At 38.8% G+C, this 21,359-nt stretch overlaps 1 protein-coding gene across 2 annotated transcripts in view; it reads right to left on the bottom strand.

Annotated features, from left to right (window-relative positions):
- Positions 1-539: 539 nt before the first annotated feature.
- Positions 540-21,359, bottom strand: part of MRPS31 (mitochondrial ribosomal protein S31) — a 39,040-nt gene continuing 18,220 nt past the window's right edge. For both annotated transcript variants that reach the window (XM_055244265.2, XM_055244266.2), the window contains exons 5-7: positions 21,028-21,101; positions 16,163-16,306; positions 540-838 (exon numbers count right to left, since the gene is read on the bottom strand). In XM_055244265.2, coding sequence (XP_055100240.1) covers positions 609-838; positions 16,163-16,306; positions 21,028-21,101 — 448 coding nt within the window. In that variant the 3' untranslated portion in view covers positions 540-608. The remainder of the gene's footprint in view (positions 839-16,162; positions 16,307-21,027; positions 21,102-21,359) is intronic.

The raw sequence follows: 21,359 nt of genomic DNA on the forward strand, positions 1-21,359 counted from the left end.
GATTATACGCATGAGCCACTGCGCCCAGCCCTCAATCCTTTGAATTGTATGAAAGTTGAGTCACGCTGCTCAGCAGCATAATGGAAAATAAATAATTCTAACTTTGGCATGAAGACCTAAAGTACTAGAATGGATTAGAATAAGCCCTCTATTTCTACAAGAATAATTTCTCTATAGTGACCCAGACTTAGGTGATGGTAGTTAATTTAGTGTAAAATATAAGCATGTATAAATGTAAACAAATAAACGTATGTACATATATATCTGTCTATAAATCATCTCAACTCTTATAACATAGTACTGTGATACCATCCAGTAATTGTATTGTATTTCAAAGAAGTGTGGTCACTGAGTGAAAAGAAAAAGGTTAGGAGTTGTTGTGTTAAATGTATTACTAATTCCCAGATATTCTTTTGAACCTATAAATGCTGATGATTTTTCTCCATGCAAGAATATTTTTCAGTTACCATATTTTTTAAAACAATGTAACATTTATACCAGCCAAATCAAATGTAATAATGAACATAACATATACAAACTCTAGTAAAATTATTTTATTTAGTTGTAATATCCATCTCTAATTGTTTGAAATAAAAATTTCCATGGTCTTAATTGAACTGTATGTTACTTTCTTTTAGAATATCCTTTTTTTCATTAAAATAATTTCTAAACCACTCTATGTGCTCAACCTTCTGTTTAACACTAAGATATGGGTTTTTGGAAAGGCCACAAGTCACCAGCTCCATGAAGTGGCGAATTGGTCCTTGTTTTGGAAAGCTCTCCAGGTGTTTCTCCAGAAATATATGTTCATGAAATTCTGAACCATCATCATCAAAACCTAGGAAATGAGACAAAATACATTACATTATAAGTGTAAATACAAAACCTACATCATAAAAATAATATTGAGGTAATATAATATTACAGTTTAAGGCATGAACTCTGGAGTTAGACCTAGGTTGTATTTTTTTTTTTTTTTTTTTTTTTTTTTGAGATGGAGTCTTGCTCTGTTGCTCAGGCTGAAGTGGAGTGGGACGATCTCAACTCACTGCAACCTCTGCCTTTTGGGTTTCATGTGATTCTCCTGCCTCAGCCTCCCAAGTAGCTGGGACTACAGGCATGTACCACCACGCGCAGCTAATTTTTTTATTTTTAGTAGAGACAGGGTTTCACCATGTTGGCCAGGCTGGTCTCGAACTCCTGACCTCAAGTTATCTGCCCGCCTCGGCCTCCCAAAGTGTTGGGATTACAGGTGTGAGCCACCGCACCTGGCCTAGAGTTAGACCTAACTTTGCCCACCAATTTAACAACAGTGACTTTGGACAAATTAATTAACTTCTCTGAGTAGCAGATTCCTCAGGCATAATAATGAGAACTAAAATAGCACCTTGCTGGCATTTTTGTAAAGATCAAACAGACACAAACTATATATAAAGTTCATTTACAATGCCTAGCATGCTGAAAATGTTAAAAATGTGGTGGCAAGACCAGGTGTGGTGGCTCACGCCTATAATCCCAGCACTTTGGGAGGCTGAGGCAGGCGGCTCACTCAGGGTCAGGAGTTCAAGACAAGCCTGGCCAACATGGTGAAACCCTGTCTCCACTAAAAATACCAAAAAAATTAGCCAGGCATGATGGCATGTGTCTGTAATCCCAGCTACTTGGGAGGCTGAGGTATAAGAATTGTTTGAACCCGAGAGGCAAAGGTTGTAGGGAGCCAAGATCGAGCCACTACACTCCAGCCTGAACAACAGAGTGACACTCTGTCTCAAAAAAAAAAAAATAAAATTAAATAAATAGGATGGCAATTATTGCTAATGATTATTTTTTTCTTTTGAGATGGAGTTTCACTCTTGTCACCCAGGCTGGAGTGCAATGGCGCAATCTCAGCTCCCTGCAACCTCCACCTCTCAGGTTCAAGTGACTCTCCTGCCTCAGCCTCCCCTGTAGCTGTGATTGCAGGTGCCCACCACCATACCCAGCTGATTTTTGTATTTTTAGTAGAGATGGGGTTTCACCATGTTGGTCAGGCTGGCTTGAACTCCTGACCTCAGGTGATCCACCTGCCTCGGCCTTCCAAAGTGCTGGGATTACAGGTGTGAGCCACTGCGTCCGGCCGCTAAGGAATATTTTCATCAATAATGGCAACCATCAAGAACACTATAAGAATTATATTTTAAAATACATAAATAAAACAAGACAGAATTGTGAAAAATGTTCAGGCAGCTCACAAGAAGCTGAGAGGCCAGGCACCGTGGCTCACACCTATAATCCCAGCACTTTGGGAGGCTGAGACAAGGGGATTGCTTGAGCCCAGGAGTTCAAGACCAGACTGGGAAACATGGTAAAACCCTGTCTCTACAAAAAATGCAAAAAATTAGCCAGGTGTGGTGACACATGCCTGTAGTCCCAGCTACTTGAAAGGCTGAGGTGGGAGGATCACCTGAGCCTGGGAGGTCGAGGCTGTAGTGAGCTGTGATCATACCACTGCACTCTAGCCTGGGCGACAGAGTGAGACCCTGTCTCAAAAAAAAAAAAAAAAAAAAAAAAAAAAAAGCCAAGAAAAGACAGAGGAGGCCAGGTATGGTGGCTCATGCCTGTAATCCCAATACTTCGGGAGGCTGGGGGTGGGGGTAGGGGTGGGGCAGGTCACAAGGTCAGGAGTTCGAGACCAGCCTGGCCAACGTGGTGAAACCCCATCTCTACTAAAAATACAAAAATTAGCTGGGCATGGTGGCAAGCGCCTGTAGTCCCAGCTACTCGGGAGGCTGAGGCAGAACTGCTTGAACCCAGGAGGCAGAGGTTGCAGTGAGCTGAGATTGCGCCACTGCACTCCAGCCTGGGCAACAAAGTGAGACTCTGTCCAAAAAAAAAAAAAAAAGAAAGAAAGAAAAAGAAAAAAGAAAAGACAGAGGAACGAGAAATAGAGAAAATGAACAGAAAATAATACTTTAAATGTAAATAATCTAAGTATACAAATTAAAAGACAGAGACTGGCACAGTGGATATAAAAACATAAACCAACTACATGCTGTTCATAAGAAATTCACCTTAAACACCACATAGGTAGATTGAAAGTAAAATGGATGGTTAATGTTATCTTGGTAATATTAATTTTTTTCAAAGTATGACTGGCTGTATGAATATCAGATAAAGTAGATCAACAGTCTTTTTAACTTAGAATGCTGCAGGAGGGCAGAATGAATAGATCCTTCCTGAATGAATCAATGAATGAATGACAGCCAAGTGGTACTGGCACATATAATGCAAAGGAAAAAAAAAGAGAGCAATAAAGAGGGTATACTATATACAAAAATAAGTTCGAGATAAATAGAAAAAGGCCACAGAGCTATGTACAAATTAAATCTCTATTTGCTAAAGACATTCTAAACATTCTAAATTATCTTACTAAAAGATGAGCAACAAGGTCAGCCACGGTGACTCACGCCTGTAATTCCAGCACTTTGGCAGACCAAGGCAGGTAGACTGCTTGAGCCCAGGAGTTTGAGACTAGCCTGGGCAACCTGACGAAACTCCACCTCTATCAAAAATACAGAAAAATTAACCAGGCATGCTGGCATGTGCCTGTCACCCCAGCTATCACACTTTTTTTTTTTTTTTTTTTCTGAGACAGAGTTTCACTTCTTCGCCCAGGCTGGAGTGCAGTGGCATGATCTCTGCTCACTGCAACCTCCGCCTTCCGATTTCAAGCAATTCTCCTGCCTCAGCCTCCCGAGTAGCTGGGACTATAGGCACCCGCCACCACGCCCGGCTACTTTCTGTGTTTTTAGTAGAGATGGGGTTTTATCATGTTGGCCACGCTGATCTCAAACTCCTGACCTTGTGATCCGCCCCACTTGGCCTCCCAAAGTGCTGGGATTACAGGCGTGAGCCACTGTGCCCTACCCCAGCTATCATACTTAAGAGGCTGAGGTGGGAGGATCACCTAAGCCCAGAGGTCAAGGCTGCGGTGAGCTGTAATTGCGCCTCTGCACTCCACCCTGGGCAACAGAGTGAGACTGTGTATCAAAAACAAAAAAACAAAACACACACACACACACACAAAAGATAAGCAGCAAGGACTTAAACTATGGCAAAGTGAACCCATGCTTAAATCTCTGCTCCTTGTGACACCTACCAAATGGCCATAAAAAGAATAAAAAGTACAAAAGCACAAAGATGAAAAGAAAAAGAAACAGTAACAGACAAGAGATGGCAGTAAAACTGTAGAAGATGAAAAGTGCACATATAAGTAGTAACTGACTTAGCAGAGGAGAAGATACCAAAACTATCTGTAAAAGAGGAAGACAAGAAGCAAAAAGGCTTCAAGAATAGAGGAATCAGGTACCACTGAAGTTATGAGTAGGGATAAGGAACAAAAAACAGGAGGATTCATTGAAAATGGGTTTAGGGAACAGTTAGATCTCCCATGTCCCATCTCCCACATGCACCTCTAGATGCGTATCCTCCTCCATTCCTGAAGAAGATGAGCAGTTTACTTTTTGGAGAAATTAAAATGGAAAGAGAAAATGAGTTGTTGGATTGATAAGAGGAGAATTAAGTGAAAGTCTGTATGCTGAATGGTGAGACATTCCCCCTCACCCCCAATTCTTTTCCCCCACCCAAAGGAAAAAAAGAGAGCAATAAAGAGGGTATACTACATACAAAAATAAGTTCTAGATAAATAGAAAAAGGCTACAGAGCTATGTACAAATTAAATCTCTATTCACTAAAGACATTCTAAACATTCTAAATTATCTTACAGCCAAGGCCTGTAGCCTCAAGTCAAGCGGTTAGAAGATTTCTCATTGGAGAAACTTAGTGAGAAGAATTATAAATATGGAGTTACAGAAGTCCTTAAATGAAGGTTCCTTCCCAATTCCTCTCAAATGAAGCCACCAGTTAACTAGTCCCATCCATTCACACGCCTCTAACAAACAGCTTTTCATGGCCTTCCTTTCAAGTATAAACAAACATTCAAAGAACAGTAGACATTTTAAGAAAGTGTCTAGCATAAGTGACAGACACCTTCACAGGAACTGATATCTATCTCTCAAATCCATTCTGGCTTTTTATCTTGGTAAAAGAACTAAACATGTGCATGGGCAGGGGATGGTGGCTCATGTCTATAATCTCAGCACGTTGGGAGGCTGAGACAGGAGGATAGCTTGAAGCCAGGAGTTTAAGACCAGCCTGAGCAACAAAGTGAGACCCCATCTCTACAGAACATTTAAAAATTAGCCAGGTGTGGTGGCGTGCACCTGTAGTCCTAGTACCTGGAACGCTGGGGGCAGAAGGATCAGTCACTTGAGCCCAGGAGTTTGAGGCTGCAGTAAGCTGTGATCACACCGCTGCACTCCAGCCTGAGTGACAAAGTGACACTACACCTCTTAAAAGAAAAGAAAAAAAAAAACCTGTACCTGGCTGTTCAGCAACATTACATTTCCCAGCCCCTTCTGGGTTAGGCATGGGCATATGTTTAAATTATTACCAGCAGAACCTAAACAGAAGTGATGTGTGACATTTACAGCCCAGAGCCTTCAAGAGAATGAAACTGGGCCAGGCACAGTGGCTCACGCCTGTAATCTTAACACTTTGGGGAAAAAAAATCTAACACTAAAAAGAAGAACAACAACAATGCATTTAGTTTTTTTTCTTTTTTTGAGAGAGAGTTTTACTCTTGCTGCCCAGGCTGGAGTGCAATGGCGCAATCTCAGCTCACTGCAACCTCTGCCTCCTGGGTTCAAGTGATTCTCTTGCCTCAGCCTCCTGAGTAGCTGGGATTACAGGCACTCGCCACCATGCCCAGCTAATTTTTGTATTTTTAGTAGAGATGGGGTTTCACCATGTTGGCCAGGCTGGTCTCAAACTCCTGACCTCAGGTGATCCGCCTGCTTCGGCCTCCCAAAGTGCTGGGATCACAGGCGTGAGCCACCGCGCCCAGCCCAATGAAGCATTTGGAAGTTACAAATATGGCATCAGAAACAAAAATCCAATGGAGAGATTGTAAGATAATAGTTGAGGAATGTCCCCAGAGCACAGAACAAAAGGAGAAAAAGAAAAAGATTGGGAGGCTGAAATTATCAAATAATACAAGAAAATTTACCCAGAATTGAAAAATGAAGTTACTGGATTAAAATTATCTAATAATGTCTAGAACAATGATTGTAAACAAAATCCCTTTCCAAGAATAACCCTCCTGAAACTTATGAATATTATGAAGAGAAGATGCTAAAAGTTACCAAAAAATAAATAAATAAAAGAGATCACATACAATGAATCTAGGATAAGAATGGAAAAAATGGCAAAAGCATTCTCAACGACATAAGACAGTGCAGTGGCTGGGCACGTGGATCATGGCTGTAAGCCCAGCACTCTGGGAGGATGAGGCGAGTGGATTGCTTATTAAGTGCAGGAGTTCAAGACCAGCCTGGGTGACACAGTAAAACCCCGTCCTTAATAAAAATATAAAAAATTAGCCAGGCATGGTGGTGGGTGCCTGTATGGGAGGCCGAGGTGGGAAATAACCTGAGCCTGGGAGGTCACGGCTTCAGTGAGTCAAGAACGCACCACTGCACTCTAGCCTGGACAACCAGAGTGAGACTCTGACTCAAAAAAAAAAAAAAAAAAAAAAAAAAAAGGCCAGGTGCAGTGGCTCATGTCTCTAATCCCAGCTATTCGGGAGGCTGAGGCAGGAGAATACCTTGAACCTGAGAGGTGGAGGTTGCAGGGAGCTAAGATCGCACCACTGCACTACAGCCTGGGTGACAGAGCAAGAAAGACAGTGGAGCAAAGGCTTATTGTGAAATAAAACTATTTCCAATCTTGATTTTTATCCTCAAGTAAACCATTAAAAAAGTACCAAGACAGAGGAAAGATATTTTATATATCAAGGGTCTCAAAGCATGTGCTTCAACAAAATGAGATAGAGAAGAAAATATGTGATCCAAAAAGAAAGGGTATCCAACATAGAAGAGACAGAAGTCCCAGGAGGAGGGCAAAATGATAGGAAGACAGTTGTGCCAGAAGACCTAGGTATAGATGACGGCTACAGACAGCTCCAGGCACCCATGGACAAAAAAAAAATTAACAGGAAATCCAATATTTTTGTGCATGTGAATTTGAGAGGCTGTATGAAATGTAGAAAAACTTAGCTAGAGACTCAAGGAAAAACAAAGCAAATAGGAAGAAAAATAAAGCAATTGCTAACTTTGGGTGGGAACAGGGGAACAGGAAGGAAAATACAGTAATTTTTTGTCTTACCATTAAACAATTTTCCAGGCTGGGAACAGTGGCTCACACCTGTAATCCCAGCACTTTGGGAGGCCAAGGCAGGAGGATCACTTCAGCCCAGGAGTTTGAGGCCAGCCTGGGCAACATAGTGAGACCTCATCTTTAGAAAAAAAAATTAGCCAGGCATGGTGGTGTGCCTGTGGTCCTCTCCTTACTAGAAAGGCTGAGATGGGAGGATCACCTGAGCCCAGGAATTCGAGGTTGCAGTGAGCCATGATCCTGTCACTGCACTCCAGCCTGGGTGACGGAGTGAGACCCTGTCCCAAAATACCCCAAGTAACAAAACAACACCCCACACAACTGTCCATAGTCATATTAGTGTAAACAATGAATTCAGGTCTTACAAAAAAATTGTAATACATCTACATTGGAAGGATGAGGAGAAGATATATATACTAGACGACACCTAAAATAGAGGTAAGCATATAATTGAGAAATATAAAAAATAAAACACAGCTAAAAGACTAAAAACTGTTGGCTCTGAGAACAGGCCTAATAGGTGATAAAAAGAACTGCTTTATAAGCCTTGTGCTTTATATTATTACCTTTTATATTAAACTTATATTAAACTAAATGCTTACTATGATTTTTAAAGTCAAATTATTTTAAAAGAAGGCAAAGAGACAAACTGGGAAACATATTTCCAACACATGTAAGAGTTTAAGAATGAAAGTCCATAATATATTGAGTTCCTACAAACACTATTAACAAAGAGCCCGACAGAAACAGTCAAAGGATGTAAAAACGTAAGTCACAGAGGAAGTACAAATAGCCAATAAACATATGAAAAGATTTGTAATCTGGTTATCAATCAGGGAAATGCAAATAAAAACACCACTTGATAACATTTGAAAGGTTAACAATATCCAGTATTAGTTAGGCTGTGGAGAAACAGAATTTTTACATAGTTGGTTGACTGGCTATCATTTCAGAAGAGACTTTGTAAGTATTTATTGCCATTGAAAATATACCTATTCTGAATTGTACTCAAACATGTACACAAGAACATGTATAAAAGGATCTACTATAGCTCCATCATTCAAAAGGAAAACGGTAAAAGAAATTATAGTCTGCATTCATAACAATGGGGCATATAGAACTATAAAATGAATAAGGTCTATCTCTATGTACTGACAAGGAAATGCTTCCAAGACATATTGCTAAGTAACAAAATATACACATACACACACACACACACACACACTGCAAGACAATATATGTATGGTATGCTCCCATACAAGTCAAATAAAACAGCAGATAAATCCGTAACTGCCATTTAATGCTGAGTGAGAGGACATATATCAAACTATTGACAATGGTTATTTCAGGAAAAAAAGAAGAGAACTGAGGGGTAAAGTACAGTATTCTTTCACACGATTTGACTCTTTTGCAAATAAACTTTATTATCTATGTAATTTAAAATATTTTTAATAAACCAAAGGAGCACAACATAGTAAAGAAAACATAAGAGACAGTGAAACATTGAACATAAGAAGGAAATCCTATATGATGCACAATCAAATAAGGTGACAGGTTAATTGTGTCTAATTCTGCTTTAAATATTGAAAACACTTTTAAAATATGGTACAACAAATAAAGGGTGAAATCCAGTTAATAGCAATGACCAATTATTTTTGAGAAGGCCATAGTAGAGCACTGAACCAAACTCAGTCATTTTCACTTTGAATTGTCGTTTCCACTTCTATGTATTATCAAAACTATTATTTATTTTCCTGTCAGTACTTTAAGGCTCCTGTTCACAGGCCATAATCTCATCAAAAACAACAAACAGATCCTGCTACCTGTCAGTTAGCACATACCTAATAATCTTTACACTTCCCCTAATTTTCTCCACACTATACTTGCCCAAATTACAGAGCCCTTCTTTAGGGTTTTATGGTAATTTCAACTTTTCTCACTGTTCTTGTTGAATCATATTACAGCACATATTTCAGATACCCTAGAGGACACATAAGAAGTGAAAAAGTTTAAACCAACTAAAGAATAGAAACAAAAGTGTGATTAACATTCATCCTGACCTTCTTTGCCCACTGAAGCCTCTAAATTGAGAATTACTCACTCTAGGAAAGCATATCAAAAATTAGCCTTAGAGTAGCCACATGCAGAAGACTGAAACTGGACCCCCACCTTTGACCATATACAAAAATCAACTCAAGATGGATTAAAGGCTTAAATGTGAAATCTAGAACTATAAAAACCCTACAAGAAGATCTAGGAAATACCATTCTAGACAACAGCCCAAGCAAGGACTTCATGACAAAGTCAAAAAGCAACTGTAGGCAAGGCACAGTGACTCACCCCTGTAATCACAGCACTTTGGGAAGCTGAGGCGGGCAGATCACCTGAGGTCAGGAGTTCAAGACCAGCCTGGCCAACATGGTGAAACCCTGCCTCTTCTAAAAATACAAAAAGAATTAGCTGGGCGTGGTGGCAGGCGCCTGTAATTCTAACTAACTGGAAGGCTGAGGCAGGAGAATCACTTGAACCCAAGAAGCAGAGGTTGCAGTGAGCTGAGATCACACCAATGCACTCCAGCCTGGGCAACAAGAGCAAAAACTCTGTCTCAAAAAAAAAAAAAAAAAGCAACTGTAACACAAACAAAAATTGAGAAGTGGGACCTAATTAAAGAGCTTCTGCACAACAAATAAAATTTCAAAAAAACAGAAAACCTACAGAATGACAGAAAATATCTGCAAACTATGTATCCAACAAAGGTCTAATATCCAGAATCTATAAGGAACTCAAACAATTGAAGAAGCAAAAAACAATCAACCCTATTAAAAGATGGGCAAAGGACATTCACAGACACTTCTCAAAGGAAGACATACACATGGCCAGCAAACATATGAAAAATGCTTATTATCACGGATCATCCAGGCAATGCAAATCAAAACCACAATGAGATACCATCTCACACCAGTCTGAATAGCTACTATTAAAATGCTGAAAACAACAGATGCTCCTAAGGTTGCAGAGGAAAGGGAATGCTTATAAACTGTTGGTGGGAATGTAAATTAGTTTAGCCACTGTGGAAAGCAGTCTGGAGATTTCTCAAATAACTTAAAACACAACTACCACTCAACTTAGCAATCCGATTACTGGGTATATGCCCAAAGGAATATACATTATTCTATCATAAAGATACATGCATATGTATGTTCACTGCAGCACTATTCACAATAGCAAAGACATGGAATCAACCCCTAGGTGCACATGAATGGTGGACTGGATAAAGAAAATGTGGTACATACACACCATGGGATACTATGCAGCTATAAAAATCATGAGGTCATGACCTTTGCTGCAACATGGATGGAGCTGGGGGCCATTATCCTAAGTGAATTACTGCAGAAACAGAAAACCAAATACTGCATGTCCTCACTTATAAGTGGAAGCTAAACGCTGAGTACCTATAGACACAAAGAAGGCAACGACAGACACTGGGGCTTATTTGAGGGTGGAGGGTGGGAGGAGAATAAAGATTGGGAAACCACCTATCAGGTATTATGCTGATTACCTGGGTGACAAAATTATCTGTACACCAAATCCCCTGACACTCCATTTACCCATGTAACAAACTTGCACATGTAACCCTGAACCTAAAATTAAAGTTGGAAATAAAAAAACAGGAAGAAAACACAAATTAGAGACACAAAAAAATAAGAGTTTCAAAAAGGAGACATAAATTAAAAAGTAAACATTTAGCTATTTGAAAAAAATAATTTCCAATTCCCTAACAACATATGATGTTTTCATATGCCATCCTTATATGTTCTTTGGTAAAGTATCTGAACAGATATTTTGCCATTTTCTTTTTATTATTTATTTATTTATTTTTGAGATAGAGTCGCGCTCTGTAGCCCAGGCTGGAATGCAGTGGTGCGATCTCTGCCTCCCAGGTTCAAGCAATGTATGTTCACTGCAGCACTATTCACAATAGCAAAGACATTATACACTCCACCTCCCAAGTTCAAGCAATTCGTGTGTCTCAGCCTCCTGAGTAGCTGAGATTACAGGCCCCGCCATCACGCCTGGCTAATTTTTCCATTTTTAGTAGAGGCGGGGTTTCACCATGTTGGCCAGGCTGGTCTCAAACTCCTTACCTGAGGTGATCCTCCCACCTCGGCCTCCCAAAGTGCTGCGATTACAGGCATGAGCCACTGCACCCAGCCCATTTTATTTTTATTTATTTATTTTTGAGATAGAGTCTTGCTCTGTCACCTAGACTGGAGTGCAGTGGCGAGATCTCAGCTCACTGCAACCTCCCTGTCCTGAGTTCAAGAGATTCTCATGCCTCATGGCGTGAACCCGGGAGGCGGAGCTTGCAGTGAGCCGAGATTGCGCCACTGCACTCCAGCCTGGGCGACAGAGACTCCGTCTCAAAAAAAAAAAAAAAAAAAGAGATTCTCATGCCTCAGCCTCCTGAGTAGCTGGAATTACAGGCGTGCACCACCAAGCCTGGCTAATTTTTATATTTTTAGAGGAGTTGGGGTTTCACCATGTTGACCAGTCTGGTCTCAAAACTCCTAATCTCAACTGATCCACCCACCTGGGCCTCCTAAAGTGCTAGGATTATAGGCATGAGCCACTGCGCCCGGCCATATTTTGCACTTTATTTTATTTTACTTTATCTTATTTTATTTATTTTGGGACGGAGTTTCACTCTTGTTGCCTAGGCTGGAGTACAATGGCGCAATCTCGGCTCACCACAACCTCCGCCTCCCGGCTTCAAGCGATTCTCCTGCCTCAGCCTCCCGAGTAGCTGGGATTACAGGCATGCGCCACCATGCCTGGCTAATTTTGTATTTTTAGTAGACATGGGGTTTCACCATGTTGGCCAGGCTGGTCTTGAACTCGTGACCTCAGGTGATACACCTGCCTCAGCCTCCCAAAGTTCTGGGATTACAGGTGCGAGCCACCACGCTCAGCCAAGCATTTTAAATATGTATTTTGTATACCTGTCTTTTATCACAGATATGTGTTTTGCAAATATTTTCTCCTACACTGTGGCTTGTCTTTTTATATTTTAACAGTGTCTTTCACAGTGCAAACGTCTTATTTTTAATATAGTTCAACTTACTTACCACTTTCTTCTTTCATGGATCATGCTTTTATGTTGTATTAAAGAAGCCAACCCTCCCCCCCAACAAATCCCCCTCCCCCATAAAAACCAGCCTTAGAAACACTCTGTTACTGGGTAGGCATAAATGTGATTAAATTTAGTTAAAATCAAAGTAGAGGCTAAAATAAAAACGTATCACTAACAATCCAACATATAAAACTAGTGCCAAGTCTAAGTGAGAACAATTCCACCTAATAGCGCTTGTAAATCTCCATGCAGGCAAAGCACAAGGGAAGGGACTAACAAGTTCTTGAAACAGAAACAGAAAAAAAGCTCTTCTCAATTGGAAAAATAATTTATACGCATTAAGTGGCAAAACAACAAACCTTAATTTTTTATATAATGGAAAAACACCATACTGAGAACTAAATTGTAAACACGATATGTCACTTTGTCATTTTCAATATTATGTTCCAATACTACTAAAAACAAAACAAAACATCTTTCCCCAAAAGAATCCAAATAAATCTTCATAAAGCTAACTATTAGTAGGGAAAGAAAGGTATTTCATTCATTTCAACATTTAAGTATAAGAAATATAAAAGGAAGTTATTGAATTATTGAGGCTCCAAGTTACAATGCCAGTTTCTCAAAGTACAAGTTTCTTTTTTTTTTTTTTTTTTTTTTTTGAGACAGAGTCTCGCTCTGCCGCCCGGGCTGGAGTGCAGTGGCGCAATCTCGGCTCACTGCAAGCTCCGCCTCCCGGGTTCACGCCATTCTCCTGCCTCAGCCTCCGAGTAGCTGGGACTACAGGCGCCCGCCACCGCGCCCGGCTAATTTTTTGTACTTTTTAGTAGAGACGGGGTTTCACCGTGGTCTCGATCTCCTGACCTCGTGATCCGCCCGCCTCGGCCTCCCAAAGTGCTGGGATTACAAGCGTGAGCCACCGCGCCCGGCCCAAAGTACAAGTTTCTAAGTGTGTACCCAGGGCAGTGATCAAAGTAAGAGTTTTATAGTCCTTTCCTGTTTTTACTTCAGATAACAATTGCCTTAAGGAGCTGAAAATGAGTTACTGATCACCTCCTTTTCCAACTCTGAAATATCAATAATATGCAGTGTCATGTGGATAGCTGTCACATTTATCTCCCCAACCTGACCAAAAAACATGTTTCTCTCCTTTTTTAGAAATTAAATTTTCTCAGAAACCAGGTCAAATTTAAGATAAATTCCGTTGGAGTTTGATCACTCAAGATCAATTTGATGCACTTAAGTGTTTCACTGCTGATGACAACATACCATGAGTTCGTGCTTTCCTAACACTCTATTTGGTGGTTCCCAGATAATACATACTATCCTTGCTAATATTTTAAGATTTAAAATGTTCCAGTATAAAGTAAAATTTTGAAAAATAAAATGTTACAGTATACAATGGAAAACAGTAACAGAAGCAAACCCCTTCACAATGTTGTTGCTGTAGAAACAGGGATGATGATGGTGATGATGCTCTACTTGTTTAACCTCACTTAATTCTCACACCAATCTTGTATAATGAGTCCTATTATTATTCCCAACATTTTAGAGATGAAGGAAGTAAGGCTTGGAGAGATCAAGTCTGTAACTTACTCAGGATCTGGAACTTCTAAAACCACTATGCTTCACTGACTCTCCTGAATAAAGTCACATTATTATACCTCAATACTGTTTTTTTTTTTTCTTTCTTTTCTTTTTTTTTTTTTTGAGACAGAGTTTCACTCTGTCACCCAGGCTGGAGTGCTGTGGCACGATCTTGGCTCACTGCAATCTCTACCTCCTGGGTTCAAGTGATTCTCCTGCCTCAGCCTCCCAAATAGTTAGGATTACAGACATGAGCCACTGTGCCCGGCCTAATACTGGGTTTTTAAATCAGGTTTTTAACCATGAGGACTTGGAACACCCAAGTTTCTTCAAATAATGAAACCAAACATGTTTTAAGAGTAAACCAAATCTTCCCTTAATATCAGATATTATTTTACAGAGAGGATACTGAGACCCAGGAGCTTAAATAATTTCCTCAAAGGCAAATGGCTAAAATGGACAGGGCTGGTACTCAGGTTTGCACAACTAAAAAGGCGTTGGTCTTTTTATGTTACCCTGATACCTCCTAGAACACAGAAACTATACTTTAAGCAATATACAGTTTATGTAATACATGAAACACAGTATGCTATATTATTGCAAGTACAATATGAATATACAGGCCAGGTGCGGTGGCTCACGCCTGTAATTCCAGCACTTTGGGAGGCCAAAGAGGGTGGATCACCTGAGGTCTGGAGTTTGAGACCAGCCTGGCCAATACTGCAAAACCCCATCTCTACTAAAAATACAAAAATTAGCTCAAGAGGCTGAGGCATAAGAATTGCTGGAATTCTCATGGTAGAGGTGGAGGTTGCAGTGAGCCGAGATCACGCCACTGCACTCCAGCCTGCGTGACAGAGTGAGACTCCATCTCAAAAAACAAAACAAAAACAATATGAATATACAAAATATTAAGAATTTGCTAAAAGAATCTCTAAGTCTCTGAAGGTTTCCTATAAAAAGTTAACACTTTATGTTAATTATATTATTTACATATAAGACTAAATATTTCTGATACTTAAGCTTCCATTCCACCTATTAATCCAACAAATAAAGATTATCAAAAATTAAGATATTACAATGATACCATTAACATTATGAAGGTTAAAATACAGACTACATTTTCCTAAGACTTATTTAGGCTTTTCCAACTTCTAGCTAATCTTACCCTAAAAGTAAATAAATCTTTTCTTTTTTTGTTTGTTTTTTGAAATACAGTTTCACTCTTGTTGCCCAGGCTGGAGTGCAATAGCACGATCTCGGCTCACTGCAACCTCTGCCTCCCGGGTTCAAGCGATTCTCCTGCCTCAACCTCCTGAGTAGCTGGGATTATAGGCATGCGCCATTATGCCTGGCTAATTTTGTATTTTTAGTAGAGACGGCATTTCACCATGTTGGTCAGGCTGGTCTCGAACTCCTGAACTCAGGCTATCTGCCCGCCTCAGCCTCCTAAACTGCTGGGATAACAGGCGTGAGCCGCACCCAGCCATACATCTTTTCTATTTCAAAATACATCTATAAATTTAATTAAAATGTTTAGCTGATGACAACATGGGTATCATAAAAAATAAACAGCATAGTAATACTGTTTTTCTTTTGATTTAGGAAGAGGTAACGTCTCCAAAAAATACCCAGTAAAGTAGATGATATTCTGTTGCCAGTTCAAAGCACCTATATTATGCAGGCAAAGATTTCCAAAGCGTACTGTTTTTGCTTTGAGTGGCTCATACAAGTTCCTTGCACCTCATTAATGCAATGGTTTTATGACTAAAGGACACCAGCGTGAGACTTTTAAGAGTTGTAGTGTTCTCCAAAATTTAAGTATAATCTTATACGCCTTATTTAATTTATTGAAGATTCACCAAGTAATATCCTGTTTAGTGATTAGAAAACTGGTATCATTTGCAGTTCTCAGTCCTTTTACATCATAGAAATTCATGATAGATTTTTGCCATATAGTTTTACTTCTTCATTTTTCCTTACCGAATATCTAAAAATAAGTGAAATTCTAACATCTTTTTTAAAAAACCTTGTCAGATTTATTTTAGGACACCATGAAGATATCGACAAAACATTTTGAAATTCATGTAAGTATCTACACTCTAAAAGTAAATATCTGGCAGAAATAATCTCAATCAATACATTTTATAACCCCCTGAAATTAACACTTACCTGCTTCATTGTTAATTGGGAACTCCCATAGTTTCCCCTCTTTTGTCCACTGGATTAGCTCTTCAAATCCATTCTGAAGGGGTTGTTCATTTACTGCGGCTAACTGCTTAGCAAATTCCACATCCCAAAGTGAAGGTGATGTGTCTATATAATAAAGACATTTTAGATAAGAACAAGTCAATGTAAGTATCTTTTTTTTAAAAGTTACAACCAATCCTGAATTGATCATGTATTTTTCAGACCTGACATTCATAATTAAATAGTATATAATAAAAAGTTACTGAGAGATAACTGCAAAAATTATATTAAAAATTGTAACTACAATAATGGCAAGCTTAACTTTTGTTTTCCAACAATGCCAGGTAATCACTGCCCCCTCTACTGGAAAGAAAAAAATAAATTTGTATTTTGTTTAAGGGTATTTTTATGCATGTGAATGTTTTTTGTAGAACATGTGACTTTCATTTTTAAAGTCTAGCCTGTTTATCTTTAGTCTATCAAAATTAGTCACAAATGTACTACTGTTAACAACCAAAGAAGTTAAATTAACAGAGTAACAATAAAACTGCTAATGAATACTGAGTGCTTCCTCTGTGCTTAAATGCATTTTATGCATTAGTGCATGTAATCCTCACAACCAACCCTATGAGTAACGTATTATCATGTTGGCTAATTACCACTATCAAATTACGTTTCAATAATTTACTTTGGAAACTTCAGATCATCTTTTGAAAATGAGCCATATTCCCACCAGTGACTGCTGCTGGGAACATAAAATGGTACAACCACCTTGGAAAACAGTTTGATAGCTTCTTAAAAAGTTACAATATATCTATTATTCAACATAGTCGTTTCATCCCTGGATATATTCACCCAAGAGATAATACATGTCCACACAAAGACTTGTACACAAAAGTTAATCGCAGCTTTCTTTGTAATAGCCAAATGTGGGTTGTAATTTGGGAAACAACCCAAATGTCCACTAACAGGTGAATAGGTACAAAAATATGATACAGCCATACAATTGTATCCTACTCAGTAATAAAAATGCGTTACTAGTACATGTAACAGAATATGGATGAATCTCAAATCATTATGCTGAGTCAAAGAAGCCAGATGCAAAGGAGTATATACTATGTGATTTCAGTTATGTACAGTTCTAAAAGATGCAAACTACTCTATTGTAACAGAAGGCAGATCTATGGTTGCCTACATACTGTGTGTGGGGTGTGTGTGTTTGCGTGTATTGCAAAAGGACACAAGGAAACTGGAGGGTCATGAAAATGTTTAAAATTATAACTGGTAGTTTCATGGGTGTATATATTTGTCAAAATTAGTCAAGTTATATACTTCAAATATGTGCAATTTGTTGCACACGAATTATACCTTAATAAAGTTGTAAAAAGAAAATGAATATCAATATCTATCCCTTGGCTACCTTTTCCCCTATATTTTTATTCTTTGGTTATTTTACCAACATCTTTTATCTTTCTTATTTTTTTCTGTGTGATATCACTTTTTAAAATAAATGAGGATCATATAGTTTGGTAATCTACTTTTTTCACTGAATGCTTGCATCAGTATCCCATTTTATATATATATATTTTACATATATATGTATCACAATCCCTCACTATTGAATATTTTGATCATTTATATATTTTCTCTTTTAAATACTATAGTGACAAATATCCTTGTAGTTACACTTTTGCGCATATCTGTAATATTTCCTTAGAAAAAATTCCTAGGAACACAATTTCTGGGTTAGAGGCATAGATTGCATATGATTTATCCTCCAGCTTACCTCTTTACCCACCTTTGCCAAGCCCACTAAAGCATATCAACAAATAGCTCAATTACTCTTCTACCTGGGTAAGCCTTATTTTATCTATTTTGCTTTTTCTGAATCTATTTCTATGAGCCTTTATGTGCAGAAATGTGTCTAGCCACACACTGACTGCTAGATATTAAGTATTTTGGATTAGATCATCTGATACTGGGAAACAATCAGTTGTTAGCCTTAACTAGCCACATTTACAAAGCAATCTCACCAGTAAAATAACTTAATTATCTCAGTTATCTTTTACGTGGTGGTCACTGACCCACCTATGTCTTTTCCATCATCATTAGGATCATCACTATATTTTTACACTTGCTAATATTTGTAAGCATTTGTTAAATATGTACTATGTTCCTGGCACTGTGCCTGACACTTTTCTCAGATTACCTCATTTAATCTTTGAGATGTATGTAGTAGCCCTCATTTTATAGGTGGGGAAAAGTTATCAAGGCAGAATCTGAATTTGAATCCAGTTCTACACGACACCAACACTCTTTCTGTTAAGCTATACTGCCTGTCGACTCTAGGATAACCAGTAGGGCCTACGAGTATATCCTTTGTAGCAGTGGTAAGAACTTAGTGGGGAACAAGACATGGGAATCATGGAACAGAATAACTCATTCAATCAGTCAATAAAAAAATTACTGAATGCCAACTGTATTTCCAGCATTATTTCAGGTGGTAGGAAAACAACAGTGAACAATTGCTAAATTTACATTTCCGCATTTTGCTATTGTATTTAATTGGGAACAAAAACCATTCTTTAGACTCATGCAAGTATAGCATATTCAAATAGTATCTTCATTAGAGTAAATTATTAAAGTTGTGTGCTATTTTCCTCACTAGAGTATAATAATTTGATATTGTTTTATAAAATATATAAAACTTCAATGCTTCCTTGCCAACTAACTTCAGTTTTAGAAATAAGATTTTTTTATTTTAAAAAGTAAGCTGGTTCCTTCAAGAATCTCAAGAATCTTCAAGTGCTTCTTTTGGCTGGACAACAGCAGCTGCCCTGACAACCAATTTCTTTCTTTTTTTTTTTTTTTGAGACAGTTTTGCTCGTCACTTAGGCTGGAGTGTAATGGTACAATCTTGGCTCACTGCAACTTCCGCCTCCTGGGTGCAAGTGATTCTCCTGCCTCAACCTTCTGAGTAGCTGGGATTACAGGCACCCAACACCATGCCCGGCTAATTTTTGTATTTTTAGTAGAGACGGGGTTTCACCATGTTGGCCAGGCTGGTCTCAAATTCCTGACCTAAGGTGATCCACCCGCCTCGGCCTCCGAAAGTGCTGGGATTACAGGCGTGAGCCACCGCACCTGGCCAACAAATTCCTTTCTGATGCACGCTTAACCATTTGAGAAGGGGAGAGGCGATTCCTTGTCCCTATGCATTTTGCACTTTCTTTTCATCATACACAAGAGAATGCAGTTTTTGTAATAGAAGAAGGGGGTTGTTCTTTTAGCTTCACCTTCAGTTCAAATGAACAAACACTGAATTAACTTCTTTCCTCTATAGATAGATATTTTACAGTACAGTTTGTTCAAAAAAGAATTTAAGATTTAAGACACCTAGTTCCTATGATCTGTAAGCCACATGAGTAGGTGCTACATGAATGAGAAATATAGCCCCAATAGTCTATTAAATAGAGGGAAAATCAAAAGTTCGTATAAGTAACTGTAGAAAGATTAAATGAGCCTTTGGAGGCCCGCCTAGGAACTTATCTATCATATACAACATTCTTTTTTTTTCCCCTTTTGAGATGGAGTCTCACTTTGATTCTTAGGATGGAGTATTATAGCACAATCATAGCTCACAGCAGCCTCAAATTCTGGGCTCCAGTGATCCTGCCACTTCAACTTCCCAAGTCGCTAGGATTACAGGCATGCACCACCATGCCTAGATAATTTTTTTCTATTTTTTAGAGAAAGGGGCTATGTTGCCCAGGCTGGTCTTGAACTTCTAGTCACAAACCATCCTGTTGTCTCAGCCTCCCAAGTCCACATACAACATTGTTTCTACCAATATCCAAAAAACTAACTTCTTTTCTTTAGAAATGCTCATCACTTATACACTAGAGACCATTTGTATTAAGTTTCTTCATTTATTTTACTAGTAAACTAAATTTAATGTCAAGCAAGAGGACACTTATTTCTCTTTTAGACTTAAAATAGCAAATTTCTTACCCAAAGAAAACACTACAAGTCTGTTAAATATATTCCTTGAATGTTCTTCCCATCTCCTGAACAATCACTAAGTCACTTCAGTAAGTTATTTTGTAAATGCTATCTCCTCTTCTAAGCTGCCTAAGGCCAGGAACCAGTATAGCATTATATAATAGCATAGAGATACACTGTAAATGGTAGTTATTATTGTTCTAACCCAAATTAGTAGCTAATCTGGACCTCTGGATTCGGTAATTGGTAGTACTTACCTCCCGCTGTCTCACAGAATGCAACATTTCAAGGGGGAAGCCTGACCAAAACTAGCAATGTTGACAACTGTAGTGTGATGTGTCCCCCACCAGGTTACTTAAGAGCATATGTGTGTTGCTTGGATCCTGAAGGCTGTGCAGGGAGCCAAGGCCATGGTGCCTGAGAAGCAGGTGTCCCTGAGAACCCAAACATCCCAGGGCATACCTGGGAACATATCAGGTAACACTGTCGTCGTGCAGAGTAGGCAAACAGAACATTAGCTGAAAGGCTGCTTAGAGATGGGAGGCAGGGTGACTCTAGAGCTGCTCAGGAATGTCCAGTATGCAATGTAAGTCCTAGTAAACTCATCTATTCGTCAAGCTGGACTTGCCCAAATTATTCTTTGGTCTCTTGACGCCTTCCCAGTTTAGGGGGACATTACAGTCCCAAGTTTTCCTTGTAACAACCGCCACATTCGTAAGCAGGATCCAGGCCAATGACAGAATGGAATATTAAAATATCCAACTATTACACCATTAGAACACTAAGGACATCTTGGAAGGATGGAATGTCTCTCCACCTGAGAAAGAGTGTTATTCTTAACAAACCTGTTTCAGGTGCTTCTTCAGTAACTGCCATCATGTCAAAAATATTAAGTCTTTTCCCTGTGAATATATTTTTCCTAAGTCCAAAAAAAGAAAATAACATTTTAATGAATATATTTTAAACTGTCAACAAAAATTATGAGAAAATATCTTAAGTGAAATATTCTATGTAGAAATTAAAAATAATTCCACTGACCCACATCAAAAATATTAGCTAAATTGCCACATTTTTAGGACCGATAAACAAAAAACAGAAATTTTTTGAAATTTTGCTTCATAATACTTGAAGTTTTGCTTCATAATACAACAAATCAGTTACAGCAATTTAATTTCCA

This window comes from Symphalangus syndactylus, chromosome 15 (genome assembly GCF_028878055.3).
Source record: "Symphalangus syndactylus isolate Jambi chromosome 15, NHGRI_mSymSyn1-v2.1_pri, whole genome shotgun sequence".
NCBI lineage: Eukaryota > Metazoa > Chordata > Mammalia > Primates > Hylobatidae > Symphalangus > Symphalangus syndactylus.